The 18,512-nt window shown below is 36.2% G+C and overlaps 1 protein-coding gene across 2 annotated transcripts in view; it reads left to right on the top strand.

Annotated features, from left to right (window-relative positions):
* LAMA2 (laminin subunit alpha 2) overlaps window positions 1-18,512 on the top strand; it is a 267,187-nt gene that overhangs the window by 7,503 nt on the left and 241,172 nt on the right. For both annotated transcript variants that reach the window (XM_083855998.1, XM_083855999.1), the window contains exon 3: window positions 10,085-10,327. In XM_083855998.1, coding sequence (XP_083712124.1) covers window positions 10,085-10,327 — 243 coding nt within the window. The remainder of the gene's footprint in view (window positions 1-10,084; window positions 10,328-18,512) is intronic.

Here is an 18,512-nt window from a genome sequence, read left to right as displayed (position 1 = left end):
TATGCTGGAATATTTTATGTGAGTTGTAGATGTGTGGAATGCAGGTGACCCAGAGTTAATATTCTGGCAGAAATTTCTAGATTTAATAACTGTGTCTTAATTGCTTGAGACTGTGGAAGATCTGTTCAGTGTCCAGGTGATGCTGTCCAAGAATACATATCTGAAGGAAAAGAAAGTAATGGATACTCTACAGGGCCTTGTAGGCTGCAAGAGCAAGAATAACTAATTAAGCTATCCAGCTGTTTCTCTCTAAAGCACTTGCACTTCATCTATTTTAAGTTCCCTGAGCTCTGATAGAGTCCAGCTCTTTCAGCTTATCTTTTCATCCTATTCCCTGACCTTCTTCTGTAGGAAGGGAGGAAGGAGTCTAAAAAATTGTATTCTGACTCTGTGCAGGAATCACTGCAGTCACCATCCCTTCCAAAGGCAATCTCAGAACACCTGTTACAGAAATTATGTCATACAGCAAACTGGTGGCAGAGACCCATGAATTAACTAAATCTGCATCCTTGCCTAATTTTTTTTTTTTTTTCTTAACAAAGAAATAACCAGACTTTTGAGTCTTGGCCATTTCAAAGCTGTTGCATGATTATTGAATTCTGGAACAATCTTCCTGTTACCTGGTTTCAAATTACTAGTGGAACTCATTGTTGGGTGTTTATACAGTCGAACGCCACAAAAAGATGCAGTTCAACGAATCCTTTAGGGATTGACTGAAGATAATTTTGCAGCCATAGTAAAATAAGGGGTAAACCGAATGATATTTGATGACATTGCTTCTTTTAATACAAGACTGTGTTTTTTTTTATTTTATTCGACAGTTGACCAGACAGTGATTAAGGAATCAAAACATGTTGAGCCACAAAACCATATTAAAATAACCTTTACACATTAGCTGCATAGTCATATAGGGATATGCAGATCATTGGGCAATATTTGGTTTGTTATATTTTCTCTTCTCTGAAATATCAAATGCATTTTCCGTTGGGGAAAAAGGAATATAGCTAGCTTTCTGTTGAATAACTTCTGATATCAAATATCAGAACAACTAAAGGAATGAAGAGGAAGGTAACTATTCTGTTTAGTCTTGGGATACAAGACCCAGTTTAGTAAAATGAAGTGCCATTTGGTCTTTATGTGTTAAATTTCTAATAATGTGCAAACATTTTGTTTAGGTGTTCAATTAATATTTTCATTCTCTCTTTTACCCATAACAGTGGGCTTAAAATGCTTTCAAAACTGCTTTGGTAAAGGTAAGGCTTAAAGTTTCTCTTCATTCCCAAACCAGAAAGTAGTTTAACAAAAATGAAGTTTAGTCCAAACTTGGCCTTTTCTCCAACAGATGACAGTCAGTTTTGTTCATCTTCAAAACTGTTTTTCTAAAGAGAAAAAAATGAAAAAACCCAAAGTCTGTTGAGACTATCACGCTGCAATTCCCTGATTGCCACTCCGCCTCTCACTGGTGAAAGGGAGATGTTTCTGTACTTCTTGTTCTGGCACTAGCATTTGTGTTGCCATGCACGAAACCAGATGTGTCTTGGTCCTGAAAACTATGTCTTGTTTTGGTTTTTTGAGTGTGGTTTCTGCCAGATCAATTTTCTGATTTGGCTTGCCTGTGTGAGGTTTTATTGCCAGCTTGGGGGAGGGGGCAGCCAACACTCTGTTGGCTTCAACATTGTAAATCTCAAAGTGTACGGTATTGATCTGAGCTACAGTCCAAACCTGAAACATAGAGCTGTCATCCTCAATATTTGTAGCTACTATTTCTTGCTCATGAATCATTCTATTTTGAAGTTATGTAAACATTTGAGAATTCAGAAAACAAATTGTCTCAAAACTAAGTCCAGTTTTCTGGCTCAGTTACACCTAAGCGGTAAAGGAAATATTGAAGTGGCAGCCTAAAAGACATGGAACTAAACCCATGAAAATTACTCCTGAATCAGTTAAAAAAAAAGAAAAAGGAATGATATGTTCTGTTTTAATAAAGTCCACAGCCAACTTTTAGACAAATATGTTAGTTGCAATACTTATTATTTTTTTATTTCTTTTTTCGTTACCTATATAGGCTTGAATCTTAACATTTTAGTGGTTCCCTTAAGTTCTTTAGTTTTACAGTTTGCTGGTAATGAACTAACTAGGTATCTATAGGATGAAATTTACCTCTCTGATATTTTTTTAAATTATTATTACTTTTAAATTATTTTACATTATTAATTAGTATTTCATTTTTAAATCTTTTCAAAGCAAAAGTATTGGACTTGAAGTCAGCTTATAATGAAAGCATTTGAAAAGCTCAAAAAGAAAACCAAGAGAAGAAATTGCATATTAATATGTCAGTAAGGGTTTATAACAAACATACCTAGAAAAAAATTATTTGTTATCATGAAAACAAACAGAACAGTAGTAAATATTTTGACATTACAGTAAACATTTTTAAGAACTGCCTGTTTTATATACTATTAGCAAATTTACTTAAGATTACGTATCTCTCCACCTTGATTTTCATTTGCAGGAAAGAGAGAATATGTGCACACTAACAAGTAACAGATGTTACCCAGGGCTCCCTTCTTGTCTCAGCTTTCCCCATCGATATCACTCAGACAAAAGCCTGAGGAAAATACAGTTATCTTTTTTCCTCAGTTAAGGGTTGAGACTGCACCCTCATGCTAGCCATAATTCCTGAAGAGGCTGCTGCATGAAGCTTCTAGGTGTTCTAACAAATGTTAGTGAAGATGCCCAAGCTGACTTTTTCACAGCATTAATAAAAGTTTTTCATGAGTTGTTCAATAGTATATGGAGGGAGTTGTCTCAAATGCATTCTGAAATGCTAAGAACCCATTATAGTATTGAAAGATGAATTGTAATACCCACCAAAGAAAGTGCTGTAAACTGGATTGAGGAGTTGTATTAACAATAAATATCCGCAGGATTATTTTGCTCATTTTTTTTTATGCTCACCACTAAATCAGACCATAAATTTATTGCTTTGTGCTTATTCAGAAAACTCTCTAAGTGAGAAAATCCTTTAAGCATCAGTTCATAATGCAGAGAAACAAAGATTTTGAACAGTGTTGAGAATTTATACATTTTCTTTTTAAGGTTACTTGCCTTATATTTTCCCTGGATGACTGTAATACAGATGCAGTCCACTTTTCTAATTTTGGCTTTAAGGAAGAGAGCTATTCTCCTTTGAATGCAGTGACACATACGTTCTGCATGAATATGAGGTTGTGTACTGATTTTGTACTGTTTTGGTTCTAAAGAAAATTGTGGACTTTTTTTATGACATCTTGTACTTATAATGTGGGCAAAAGTTGAGAAATATTTTTTGTCATGGAGAAGAAAGTGTTCTTAAAAGAACTTGTGTTTCTCTATCAGCTACATACGTGGGAGGGAGAAAGCTGAGCTTATTTTAAGTTCAGGTATTTTTATAATTTTTAAAAAACTCATGCTCTGCAGGCATTAACTGAATGGGACTGAGCATTGTACAAAAATGAATTTTTGCCTAACTAGAAAAGATTAATTTGTAACTGAAATTGCTTGGTTTGGAGTTTAGAGCTTTTCAAGATTGGCTGTGATAAAACTTTTCTCAGTTTTTCCCATGAAGTGCTGTTGACATCTTAATTTGCATGACATTTGTAGCTGCAAGTTTTTGTAGTTACATTTTTTTCTGGACAGATAATGCCCTGATAAAATTGCTTGCAACACTGGAAAAAAAATCTATATTGGAATCAAGTGTGTGTTTCTTTCAGCCCAAATTCCCCATCTGGTAGCAGCATTTCAGTTGGAATCAGCTCAGAGGAACAGGAGCAACATTGTCATTAAAGGCAAACTGCAGCATGGTTGGAGATGTTCAGTTCTCTAAGCTGATATTAGTGGAATCCTGCTAAGCATATTTTTTCCCACCCATGCCAACATTTTCTATTACAGGACTTTTAACTGTGAGCAGAATATTTGAAACCGTGGCCACTGTCTCTCAGGACAGTGATAGAAAAAATACATGCTAGATGGCCACTTGAGGAATCTGGAAAGCCATTCCATTTCTAAATAAGTCTTTTTTACTGTCTGAGTTGGATGTGAGACTAAAATGAGAAGATTAGTTGTTGTTAAATAGCCAGTTGTATAAAAATTCTTGCATCCAAACTGTCTACTCTCTTTCATACGTAAAAGACCCAAACAATAATCCATAACAGTATCTGTGAATTGAAATGTTACTATGCTCATAAATTACTGTCCTCATCCTCTTATACTGTCCTCTAAAAACACAAAGAACTGTTCCTCAAAACACAAGCAATCTCTGTTTCAATTCATGAGTAGTTGGATTTGGTCTGTTTCATGTCTTAAACCTTTAAGAGAGGCTGATCTGAAATGAGAAACAGTACAAATGTGGTATTTAAGATGCATGATGTGCTGCATATATAACAACTATTTTCATACGTGAGTATCAAAATAGAAGTTCATGATCGAGGAACACTTTTGCATTGAGAATCTGTTTGTATTTGGGACTTCTGATTCTTGGCCACCTGTGGTATTAGAAGTTCAGGCTCCTGTGTCTATTTTCACATTCAGACTGTAGCAAGGCAGAGCTCATCATCAAGGTGAGCTCAGAGCTTCACCTGAGACAGTGAAATGCACAGGCTGCACAGAGCAACGTAAATAGCCCACAGTGCCCTGTCAGCACCTACATGAACACAAACACAGCACAGCCTGCTTCACACTCTTCTTCCTCTCCAGCTGATCAGGATTAATGTCTACTAGGGGCATATACATCTGTGGCATGCAATGTTTCAGTAGCTAGCCTTAGATAATCTTTTGAAGATCGTAGAGGTTTACAGCCCTGCTCCAGTTGCTAGTATTTAGATCCCTTCTATTGCTCAGCTTGAAGTTAACTCTTATTCACATATACCCACTAAAAAGAAAGAGCACACTAAAGGAGATATTTAGAAACAGGATTTAGTGAGAAAATAGGATAGATTTCAGTGACTGAGGGTGAAGATTAACATGCTGATCAACCAGCTCATTGTAGTCAACTGGTTCCTTTCATCTCCTTTTCCTTCTGTCTTACACTTGTTCCTTCTTGATCCACCTTGATCCCTCTCTTTCACTGTCTCTATTCCTTCCTCTATATGGTTCCATTGTAAGTCTCGTTCATTTATACAACCCCCTTAACACCATCCCATGATGAATTCTGCATAGACTTTCCCCTGCTTCTCTTATTAAGGGACATCCCCCCTGTGGCTGATAACCTCCTTTAGCCTCAGTGTGTTCTGAGGTAGCCTTGGTTCATCTGGGTGGATTTCACACTGGTACAAGGGGTGTCTGTAGTGCTTCTACTACCCATATTAGCACTTTTAAATAACTACTTAAATAAATCTGTGTAATGTTAAAGGTCATATGGTGTGACAGTATTTATACCAGCCTGTAAGGAAACAAGTTCTTGCCTAAGTTTTGCACTTTTCTCAATGAAAGAATACTGTTTTTACTAGGACACTGAAGTGCAATAATAATCAGCAGCATAGTAACTACAGTAAACAAGCAGATACAGAGTTTACACCAGATTGTTGATGGAAGCCTCCATTAGAGCTAATAAATTTTTCTGTTGAGAAAATGAAATGGAAATACTTCTGTAGAATTGTGTGGTGGCTTTTTTTTTTTTTTTTTTACTCTGCTGATATTCTGATTTACATGAATGCTTTCTAACCGAAGGATTTATTTTTTAAATAGAAGCGCAAGTGGGAGTCGGACACAATGAGATTTCCTGCTTCAGTAGTTAACCCTATGTAGATTAATGATTCACTTCAGCTCTATCTGAATAATATTAGTGTAGCAAATTATCCTGTATAGTAGGATGCACTTTTCTATGTCTTATGAGGCATTCACAAGAAGGTACAGTGCTATAACTTATAGAAGTGTTCCTACAATGTGTGCTTTATAGTTCTCACTGCTGAGACAATTACCAGTGAAAATGAGACCCAAGACTCATTTTGTTTCTCATCTTGAGGATTATGTTGCCTATAATTTGAGGAAGGTTTAAAGGACTATTTAGACTATTTCCCTCCCACTCCCATAATTATACTGCTGTGGTCACATGAGCAGAACAAGTAGAAAAAGCACCAGCTGTGCTTTGGCAGCTGTGTTAAGGATCTTTTGAACACTACCAGGCAGCTTGGTACATTTTCCTGTTTGTATAAGCAAGCTTGGGTCTCTAGGTTGCATTCTATTGGACTTGTACAAATCCAGATGTGCTCAAAGATCATGCAGTTACTCTGTCAAATGACGTGTTGGTTTATTGATGCTGTCTGAAAAGTGGACCAGGCTCCATTGATTACCCTGTGAGAGTAGAAGCTCAGTGTCATGACGTACAAGCAAGGTTGGCTTCAAAATACTGAACCTTGTCACTTTTTTGGTCGTGGAAACAAATGCAACAAAAATCAATGATACGTAAGACTTTATTAGTTTTCTCATGCCACTAAGTGCTTGCTGGTTTTGTATTTGCTAAATAACTCCTCAATAAAAGAAGAATTACTCTTTCACCTGGAGAAGGACAGTTTTCCAGCTGATTGGGGAGTCAGCATTGCTTCCATTACATTGATTTGCTTTGAGAATAACCATACAGCTGCCATTAATTTTAGTCTGTTTGTTGTCATTACTACCTTGCTGAGAAAGCATAGTAAAACATGGCATGCACCATGATTGCTCTCTAACTCATTGCACTGTGGTGAGCTTGTAGTGCCTGGTGTAGCTGGCTGAACTGGGGCAACCATCTTCTCGTGGATGGAAAGCTGTTTTTAGGGAGCATGGATTAACATCCTGTACTGTCTTCAGCCTAGCCTTAGAAAGATCAGGAATATCAACCAGGCCATGTTTTTGCTGCATGATGCTTTTGATGCATCTTCTTTTGTCTGCATTAACAGTCTACCAATATTTAAAAATACTGGTAGTTCCAGCTCTGCTTCTATGTCCAGGAAGTAGTTTTGTTTATGGGTTACGGATAGCTTAGTGCTGTTACAGAAGGAACTCTTAGAGGCTGGGACAGTAATAGTCTGGATCAGGCTGAAAGCTGTAGCTGAATAGTAGTTAAAACCAGGTTTTCATGTATATTCTTTTACTTATGTTAAGAAGTTTTTTTTTCTTTTCAGATTTAGATTAAGAGAAATTACATCCATTCTACTGTGATGTGAAATACGCTGTTTGCTCTCCACTGCCTTTTTGTTTGTTTGCTTGTTTTGCAGTTTCATTTACAGAGCATGCAAAAAATAATGAGAGCCAAAGATATATATTAAATTGCAGTCAAGCAGTGCACTATCTGAAGGCAAGAAACAGGACTTCAAACACATCCTCAGCAAAATATGCAGTAAATGTTATTGGAAGAGGGCTTCAATTTGAAAAGTCACTGTAGAAAGTTCCAGTCTCCCACACAGCTTAGTATTTCAAAGTAAGCAAACAGAAAAAGATTTTGTGTTGATTACACCTCTTGACCCCACAGAGCCAATGCATCCAAGATGTTTGCAGAGCTAAATGTTTTTTTGGCTGTATTTAACAATGAATCTTTCATGAAGTTTTGCAAATTTTTCGACTTCCAAAAAGGAAACTATATATACACCCACTTGTGGTTATGAATTTATTGTGAGATATGTCCTAAACCACAGATCTTCTTCCATGGTAGAAGCCCTAGCAATGTGTTTAACCTCAGTCGTTATTCATTCAATGTATAAGGAACAGTCTTATCCTGAGAATTTGAGGTAAATTGCTTATGAAAAAATGAAAAAAAGTATTTGAAAGTACTCTGGAATGAAATCTCTATTCTGTATTTCTTACATTTCAAAGACCTTAACTGGAGGTTGAAAAGTTTGAAGAGATTTGTTAATTTTTTTCCTTGTCTCTGTTTATTGTAAAGAGTATTAGTGACCCTGATCCAGGATAGTTAGAACTATAATTATTTGTGGCCACAGAGGAGTATAGTTGTAAATGAGTTTGAGGAGGAAAGGGGATTTCTGAAAGGAGGGAAGTGGTTGTATGATTCCCAGTGGAACAATGGAATAAAACACAGGGTTTTTTTATTCTCTGGAGTGTTCATTTAATGCTATGGAAGAAAAATATTGAGATAATACTCCAAGAAGGTACAGTTATAGACATGTTCTTCAGATTGAAATAAATACAACCTCACCCACTTCTCGTGCCACTGAAAAACTTTGGCTGCTCGTGATTTATTTTCCTGACTGAAGTGGTTATGAATCTTACCACATTCTCAGCATCTGCACAGAAGGCAGGAATGATAATTGGAGATAAATGTTTTCTTTGTGTCCATCATCAAGTGTTTGGAAATACTTGCTGTACTCGGCCACTTAACACATTTTCTATTTTACAGTAATACTAGTGGGTAATAAAAAACAATTCAAATCTGTTCTTTACTGTTTCTTTCATTGTTTACTGTTAGATATTCTTTCAGTAGCTTTACTGATCGTAGAAGTATTCACAAGAAATTTTGTGTGGACTAAGTCTGAATCTTGCAGCTTCTTTACAGTGACTATCCAATGCAAAAAGCTTTAAATATTAAATCAACACTGCCATGATAACCTCTGGCATCCTCATGTGCAGACTCACGGCACTGCACCTTAAAAACATTAACTTGATATATGTTCTTCTTTTTTAATAGAAATAGCTGCTACTTTTGTGGTGGTGCTTAAATTCAATTCCAATTGGGTTTTTACTGCTCCAGTTTGGTTTTATAAGTTGTGTTTTATAATTTTGTAATTATTACTATTGTTTAAGATGGCCTCTCCTTCCCTCTCCTTCTCCCCTTCTCCCCTTCTCTCCTTCCCCCAGACTTTCCCGCCAAAACCTTGGTTGTCCTGGTAACCCTATCCCATAATAGTTGTTTACCACTTTTCTGTTAAATGTCAATCTTTAAGTTATATAACTTCCCCACCCCCTCATTATGTATTCCTCCTCCCCAAGTTACTTATTATTGGTTCAAAATTGGTTCATTGTGCATTCCCTCATTATACGTTGGCAAAAGGTTGTGATTGGTCCCACGCAATCCCACCCCTGTAACCCACTCAATAAAGAGCCGTGCCATCTCGAGGTCAGCGTCTCTCCTCGGAGCGCTGCCTTGGGGACCACGCACCCCTTGGTTGCACATCCTGAGAGTCCCGCCTTTCTATTCTGCGCACTATCCGCACCGTGGTCGGGTTTGCCCACGCCTCTGGCAAAGTGGCCCCCTGGTTGTAGTGGCGGCAGGGCTGGCCGGAGCTGCACCCATTGGAGAAGCCGAACCACTGCTTACTTTTCCTTGGCTGCAGTTCTACCTCTGTAGCATGTAGCTGTTACTAGGTTAAAAGCCAAACCTAACCAGACCTGCGTCACTAATGTGTGTCATTCTGCAATTGCAAATGTATTTGTGGTTTGCATTCCAGCAAGCATGTATGCAGAAATAAACCTTGATAAATCAATTGAATAGGCAGGTAAAATGGACTATAATGAACATTGATTATATGCTGGCATTCTGTTTGTAGTGATATTTGATGTGTCTCTGTCCCATAAAGCTTATTCATGGTCAGAGTGCTGAGTTGTGTGATTCAAATAAGAATGTTTTATAGACTGATTTCAGCATGATGTGATTACCTTTCAATAGCTTAAAACTATGTTTTTCTTTAACAGAGATAGATTTGTAACAGTTAGACAACTCTTAAATTCTGTGGAAAGTGTATGTCTATAAATACACATAAAGAAACAATCCCACTCCTACAAATTGAAAAAACTTGAAAACAAACTTTACAAAAATTTGGCTGAAATGGCAGTTTAGCAACTACCTACTAAGAAACCTAGAATGCTTTGTAATTCTATTTTCAAAGTCTCTATTGATCTAATGCAACTAATTATCTTTTTCAGAAATGTTAATGGAGAATTCGTTTCTGTTGTTTTAGAGTTTCTGTGTAATCCAAGGCCATATTGCATTTCTAGGGGGAAAAAAACAGTCAAACATTAGCATATTTGCCGTTCTTATTTTGGTAGCTAGGAAGAAATTAGATTGAATTTTTAATTGTGTATTTAGTTGTATTTTAACAATTCTTGTATTTTTCAGATCTTCCAGATCGCGTATGTTATCGTGAAAGCAGCGAACTCCCCTCGTCCTGGGAACTGGATATTAGAGCGTTCCCTGGATGGTGTGGACTATCAGCCATGGCAGTACTATGCCATCACAGACAGTGAGTGCCTGACGCGCTACAACATTCATCCCCGGCCTGGAACCCCATCCTACATAAAAGATGATGAAGTCATATGCACTTCTTATTATTCCAAAATCCATCCTCTGGAAAATGGAGAGGTAAGGTCAGAGGGTGTTCCATATATAACATAGCAGGAAAAAAACCCCTTTGGTTAATTCGCAAGTCTGCCTTCAGTAGATGGTGTTTTGGTACAATCGAAAAATGTGGATAGAATCTATTTGCAAATTTTAAAAGCTCATCTTACATGATCCTAGATAAACACACACAAAGTTCACTCCAGTAAGAATACTCTACCAAGTAAACCAAGAAGTAAAACAGTTTATCAGGTATGCACTTAGTACTTTCAGACAACTTTACATTTTGAAATATGTTCCCATGTCACTTGAGAACAAAGGTGAGAGTACTTGGAAAAATCACGGACACAGTGAAGTCATAAAACACTTTTCTTTTAGATGCATTTTCAGTCCCTGTGTATAAGCCAGGATATCAAATGGTAATGATTTTAGTCAGAATTTAATTTAATGCCTTAAGAGCTGACCCTCTGCCCCTGTTTATGCTATTTCTTCTTCTTTCAGAGGCCTCTACTATTTTAGCCTAAGTCCAGGCACATGAATCACAGACAAGTCATTTGTTCTGACTGAAGGTGTGGAAACGATGTGGTGGACTTGAGAATGAGAATCCGTGGTTGAAAGAGCAAGGCAAATGTAACACCTGTAGCTGAAAATGCAGCATTTTCAGTCACTTAAAATGATGAGTGGGAAAGCCATGTGTACCGCATTCCAGCTGCATTTTTTTTTCACAGTTTTTTTCCAACACCTGCTCTGCAAATGAAATTTTAGCCTCAATATTCATCCCTCTGTTATTTTCTCTGTTCCACTTTTTAATGATTTATTTTCTTATAAATAAGTACAAAATTACTGTCTTCTGTTCCCCTAAATGCAAAGTAATGTTCACATGCAGAATTGTTAATACAGTTATTTTTGAGTCCTGGATATAGATATATACATAGTTTGTTTATGTTCTCAGAAAATTTTCAATGCCAGTTGCAAAAATTGAAAAATTCAGCTTTCATTGAAAATATCCTGTTGATACACTTTAAAAATATATATCCTTGAATCTAAGAGAGTCTCAGATTATCAAGAGTTATCAGATAGGAAATCATTTTCAGTTCTAGGAAAAATTGCAAGTATTTTGTATTTGTTGTTGTGCTTGTATCCTTAGTGCTTGTATCATTTGTGTGGATATTTGTTCTTGTAAAATCTTGCAGGAGCAAGATAAAGTGATATTAAAAGAAATAGTGCATATACATGTGCTGTATTTTTAAACTGGTTTCAGCTAGGTGTTTTTTTGAGGAGTGAACAGAACATGAGTTAGTAATTTATCACTTAAAGAAATTTTATACTGTTTCTTTGGGAGAACATATCTGCACTGAAAATATAATGCAAAAGTAATTATTCCAGTAATTAATTTCATTTACAATTTTCAGAATTGTTCCATTTATTTGATTCTCCAGTTCTCACAGGCAGATATTGATTCCACTAGTCTTCTGTCTTCTTGGTTAAACCAGTGAGTCTAGGTGTTCTCCACTGACTGAGCTAAAAAGCAAAGAATTTTATTCAGCATGCTGGTATATATCCATGACTTAAACATTGACTTAAAGCCTACTAAATTGAGTGGAACTTCTGATCTTAAGTGTGCAATTAGCAATTTTTAACTGGGCCTGATGTGCTCTATCCTTAACTTAGTAAATTACCTACATCTGATATGTGGTTTCTTTAAAGACAAAGATTACTTTGAAGGCAGAAATGCATCTGTTCTAGTCCATTTGGCAAAGGGAAGTTGTTACATGCAGCCATACTCTGTGAAAGGCATGGGATGAACCCAAGTTAAGCCTACCTCCTATAGGTAGTTATTAATCTGAGATGCGGCTGTAATAGAGAGAGAACATCTTGAAATGAACAGCCTAGATATTAACCTTTTTTGTGATTGGAAGAGTATCATTCCATGTGAACTAATTATCTTAGATTTTTAACAATACTCTTTTCATAAGTAAAACACTAGTTTCAGCTGTCTGAGTAGCTAAAGGCTGCATTATGAAGTATGTAACATTTACAGAGAATTAACCCAGGTTAATTCTTTTTCATATTTTGTCAAAGACGTAACATGAAAAATAACATTTCTACCAATATTATATTTACTTGTAGTTGTGTTGCTGGTGGTATTTGGCTCCTGGTCTTTCAGTGGAAATATGTCTGCATATAATTTGTCTTTGTTCCAGGACAGTAATTTGTTCTGTGAATCAGGTGTTGTAGTCATTTTGTAAGACTGACAGAGTTAGGAAATGTAAATAAAGTTCCTTTGCTTCAAACCCCATGAGCTGCTTAGGCACACCGTTCTGGTGTACACCCAGAAAACCTGGTGAAGTGCATGAGGAAGGTGGTTGGCAAGCCAGTGCCAATGTCAAATGTACATCTACAGTGCTGTCTGAAGTTGATAGTTGTCTAAATTGTCATCTTAGAAAAAATCAGACTATGTTCTCCTTGTATATACTTTCAATTAACATTTTAGTCAATGACTTGATTCATTAGCATATTTCCAGAAATTTTCATTCTAAACCAAATATTTTTTTGGCTTAGTATATTTAATGCTCTTCCTATTTGCACCAATAATATTATCTTGGCCAATCACAGAATTAGAACAAAAACCAGCTAGAACAACAAAGCCAACAAAACAACAACAAATAAACAAAAACCCATTGTGATTTATCTTCAGATCTGTGTAACTAGCACAAGTTTAAGTCAAATGGAAACAAGCAATCTATAGGCCAGAGATTACTTGCAAAAAGTAATTTTATAGAATGAGTTAATAGAAAATTACATAATGACAACTTCCAAATAAACAAGAGTAAGAAACTCTCTAAAAGTGAAGTCTTGAATGCAGAAAGATTCCTAGCATTGTGGTTTCCATACTAAGCTATCAGTGATAGCTAGAAAAACAGCGTGTCTCTCTATATCATACTAGCTAAAGTAGACTTTTAGCAAATCTGTTTGACAGCATCATGGAATGGATGAGAATGGAAGGGACCCCAGTGGGTCATGTGGTCCAAACTGTTTGCTTAAGCAGAGTCATCCTAGAGCACATGGCACAGGATTGTGTCCAGAGAGCTTTTGATTATCTCCAGTAAAAGGTAAACTGCAACCTCTCTGGGCAGTTTGTTCCAGTTCATAGTCTCTTCATAGTAAAGAAATTCTTCCTCATGTTTGGGTAGAATCTCCTGTGCATCAGTTTCTGCCTATTGCCTGTCATCCTAATGCTCAGCACCACTGAGAAGAGCCTGATTCATCCTCTTGCTACCCCCCCTTCAGATACACACATTGAGGGGGATCCCTCTGTGTCATCTCTTCTTGAGGCTAAGCAGGCCCAGCTCCTTCAGCTTATCCTTGTAAGAGAAATGCTTCAGTCCTCAAATAAATACAAAAGCTAAAGCTTCTCAAAACAGTATTTCAAAACAAAAAATGAATGTTCCTCTGTCTCAGTATCCCCATGCCAGAAAAATAAGGGAAAGAGATTAGTTCACTTAATACGTTATTCATTATCTTTTACTGAACTGATGTTTCTTGCTTTAATAGGAATTAATTATTTTTTTTTACACTGAGTAAGAAAGACCCATTTATGTAAGGATTAGTAGCTGGTGATATGAGTCTGGTATTTTCAGGTAAATAAGAATGCTAATTTTGTTTTCATCTTTACTTAAGCAGTGTATAAGAATGTAAATTCTTTGTTTCTTTATTTCCTCAGATGATCATTAGTTCGAGAACTAAAAGTTAGTGGGTTACCATAGTGATTTTTGCTTCATTTCTCTCACACAGGAGCCTCTAATGTTTACATCCAGTTTGCACCTTTTTTATTGAAATATTTCTTCTGCTAGGCTGCCATTTGTTAAACAGCCTCTTTACCTTGACAACTAGGTGAATATAAGGCTCTGAACATTAGCCTTCAAGGTTGTAATTTTATTTTCTCTGAGATGCTGAAAGATTTCTCTTAGCAAATGCTTGTCTGAATTAGCACATGTAGTACTTGTATTTTGATACGTTGGAATCTTCCCTCTTGCTTGCAGTTGTTTCAAAGCTGGACCCTCTGAAAACTCCAGGTGCAACAGCTGATCAGTATAATGTGTTAGGAAAATGTAAATCTTTTCATAGAAAAGGAACACATAGTCTTGTAGGAAGTAAAATTGGAGATTACACATGGAAGCAGCATTCTTCCAACATACATGGAATGGATTTAGAGTGTTTCATATAGGCTAAGAGAAAATAAATATTTTGGTTAAGAAAATCATTCTGTTTTTTCTTCAGTATCAAGTAATTCTTTTTGCAAGCAGATGTCGAGAGCCACATGCAATGAAGACAGTGGAAGAAAAGCCTAATTAATCTGATAGGAAAGCACTTCCTTTACTAAGAAGGCAAAAAGACCCACCCCCCTCCTCCTGCCCCCATATTCTGGGAAACTTGAGTTTATCTAAAATGAGGCTTTCTGAAAGTTTAAAAATGGAGAGTAAGGTGGTGAATTTAATTCCCACTTTTCAAAATCTTAATTGAAATATCCAATTGTCTCCCTTGTCTGTCATTGTATAGAGGTGTTCTGTCAAAGTTGGTTTAAGAAAAAATCATAATTATTTCTGGTGGTGAAGAAGGTATGTAAACTTTCAAGGAAGAGAAATTGTTCCCTCTTTGCAGACAGAGTCTGTTGTCAGAAGATGTGGCCTCAAAGGGTATGTCTACAGTTGATTAGAGTTTGGGTTCTACAGTGACAATGAAGAGATGAAATCTCAGGATTCAGTAAATATTTCCTTGTAGAGAGTAAAAGAAACCTGTATGAGATGCCTTTCATATGTTATTTTCAGCTGCTGAGAATGCTCTGCCTTGACAGTAAATATAGAAAAGTTGAAGGATATTAGCCCTGTATTTGAAGGGAAGTAATCCAGTTGTAGAAATGAGAATGACACCTAATTGCAGTATACCAAGTGGACCGAATTTCCAAAACGTTTATCTAGTTTCTTCATATCAAACACAGCCCTTGGTGTCGCTTGATTCTTTTCAGCAAGGAGCACTTGTGAAGTAATCAGTGTGACCAGACAGTTGATAAAACAAAATTGGCAAAGACTTTTGGTTTATTATTAAGGAGGTAATATAGTTGCACATCTGCTATGTTCCATTGCAAACTGCATGGTATTTCCATGTTCAAAGGTGAAAACTGGAGACTGAAAGACTTTGGCAAGAGCTGTCTGTGTGAACAATATAGCAGAAGGTTCTCTCAGTCCTGATGTCCTTTAACAAGAAAATTTTTTCTATCTCCTCTGTGGCTAAGGCTGAGGCAGAGGACTGACAGGGAGGAGAGTTACAGTGGAATTTAGTAACCTATTGCCTTCATATTCTGCAGTAAGTCTTTCTATCACTGCTATAATAGTGATGAGAAGGTGATACTTTAGTTCTGCTCCTTTAAATGCTTAATCTTGTAGATTTCTTGTGATTGTAGCAATGTAACTGTAATGTAAAAAAAAAAATAAGACTCTACTACCACTCTCTGTGATAGTAGAGACAAGCCTTGTATAAGCATGTTCATTAGTCTTTATTTTCTTCAGTCAAGTGGAAGTTCAAAGTGTGTACTTACCATGTAAAGAAGAAAAATATACAGAAACAAGTGCCTTGACAGTATTTTTTTATTTTGTTCACTTGTTGCCATAGTACTCAAATGCTAGTACTGTGTCCCTTTTTAAATGCATGCCTCAGGTCCCTTGAAACCTCCTCCAGTGTCCCAGTACTTTGCTGAGCTTGCCTCAAGCCCAGTGATATCATGAGCACTGAACTCTAGTGTTTCCCAACGTTTGCGTGCTAGTTTTCTCCTCTTCATTCCATAGTGCTTGTCCTGTTTGGTGCAGTCTCAGTGGTTCACAGAAAAGGAAGGGAAGAAAAAGAGACTTAGAAGTGGACTCTAAATATGTTCTTCTCATAGCTGGATTTAGACTCTGAGAATGTCAATGCTAAGAGGACAGAGGGTCTGAATTTGGAAGTACTCAAAATTGAAATGTATTCAGTTGCAGACTAAAAATTTTGAGTTGATTTCTTTTTTTTTTCTTATTTTTTAATGATACAGATGCTACACAGTTTCTAAAAAAATTGCTTAAGAGTTTGTGAATTACAATGTTGATGCTGCTTTTATAGGTCTTATTTTTAGATTGATTCTCTCAGCTCCTAACATGTTCAGTATCTTGTCTTTATTGCAAAATAATTTTCTGAAGTCTGAACTCCTATTTCCCCTTGAGTAACAGCGATAGGTATAATTTCAAATACATAAGATGTAGAAAAGGCATCAATGGTAAAAAGCAATGCCAGTAATATCTTTGTCCATGCCCTCAGCTGCAACCACCCTAGGCATTTCTCATGAGTATGCTAAATTTCCATATATTTGACTTGCATTTCTGTACAGTTCAGTACAGTACTTGTGGTTATGGCATATGTTGTCTTGTCATATATCTATTGGTCTTGTACCAGTATTGCAGTACTCACTGCAAAAACAAACAAAAAAATGCACCATATAAAAAAAATAGGTAACAATCAATTAAAATGGAAGAAACTGTTCAGAAATTTAAGTGGATGCTACTTCCAGCATTGAAGTTTAGACAGTTAAGGACATTAGGCAGAGACTAATGAATGCAGTCTGACTCAGAATCTAAAGTAGGGATCTGTGAACAGCTTTTTTCAGCTTGACATATGAAGAGTGAGAGTAAAAATAATTTTTAGTAATTCAGATTTTTTTCCTAAAACAATGAAGGGGAAATCTTTATTTTGATTGATATGAATTGTTCCATGTGATGCAAAATGAAAACATTTTATTTGGTCATTTATTTTTTTCAATGCAAAGACAATGAAAACAAATTCCACAAAACTGTGAATGGTGGACATGTGACAGTCTTTTTCCTTGAATGCAAAAGAAAACTTTAGCAAGTAAAGATCTTATCAGATGCAATCCTTGCATCCAAGATGTTCTGCTTCCCAGGTTTTTAGCATGCTTTGAGTCAGGCTGTCTATAGGTGACACAACTTCATTAAGAAATAATGAGTTAGGTTTTCTCTGGACTGAAATCCAAGTGTCCCATCAGTTTAGAATCTTTCTTATCTTGATTTTCCATCTTACAATGCATAGTTAGTTTCTTTGTAGTGATTAGTAGTAGGGACAGCCAACAGGATCTGTAGGTAAATAGTGCTTGTTATTGAAAGATCTTTCCACTGAAGTCAACAGTAACCTTCAGATCAGGTCTGCCATGGAGGCTGGTAATCTCATTTTATTCAGTGTTGCACTGCACCTCTTCAGAGGCTGAACAGTCCGTGTTCAACACTCTTCGATTACTCATACTTTGTTCCCCCTATTGGTTTTGGCTTATATTTTCTTGGCTTCACCTCCCACCCCCACCTTCTGGCCACAGCAGCTTCAGGAAGATTTCTGCTCAAGCCATGGTTTTGGATATCATTTTTTTGGATACCATTTGTATGATTGGTCTCAGTGAAATTACTGTGATAACTTCTACTTGTAAGTCTCCTTTTACAAGTGATTTGAAAGGACTTTGTAGCAGCCTAGAAGGTTACTTGTGTCTACCAAGAAAGGATAGAATATTGATTTTCTTCCAGAATTTTGGCACATAAGGTTTCAGCTGCTCCAAAATTTCCATTTAGAATAACTTTGAAAGAAATGGTTTACAAAAAGAAATAAAACAGATTAGAGGTTTGGAAAAAGATTCGAGTCTGCTTAATTTTGTTGCTTTTGGGGTTTTGTCTTCTTTTAAAAATTTGGTTATTTAGCTTAGTACAATTAGACCTGATCTGAGAAAAAAGGACCTTTAACAAATGACTGCCAAATAAATGGATACATTTAATATATTCTGTTTACACAATGGTATATTGCCTCACTAATGTAAAATTAACATTTCCTGTTTTCTTAATTGACGCTGAAAGATATGGGAAAGGAAAAGACAAAGTAAACATTTGACATATGTGCTCAGTATCATAGGGAAGTATTGAAAACATAGAATTAAATTTAGACAGATTTAAATTATTTTATTATGCATGATGAGAATTGTCTTTGCAATAATTTATTCAAAACTTCTACAATTAATTTTGCAAGTCGATAATTTCATAATTACATTATAGCAATATTCACTGCTAATTTTTGCCTAAGAAAAAGGAAACATAAGTAATATTTTCAAGCTGATAGTTAATACTGAACTTGA

This window comes from Zosterops lateralis (assembly GCF_965231275.1).
Source record: "Zosterops lateralis genome assembly, chromosome: 3".
Classification (NCBI taxonomy): domain Eukaryota; kingdom Metazoa; phylum Chordata; class Aves; order Passeriformes; family Zosteropidae; genus Zosterops; species Zosterops lateralis.
Note: the sequence above shows the minus strand (reverse complement) of the source record. Positions and strands in the feature narration are given on the sequence as shown.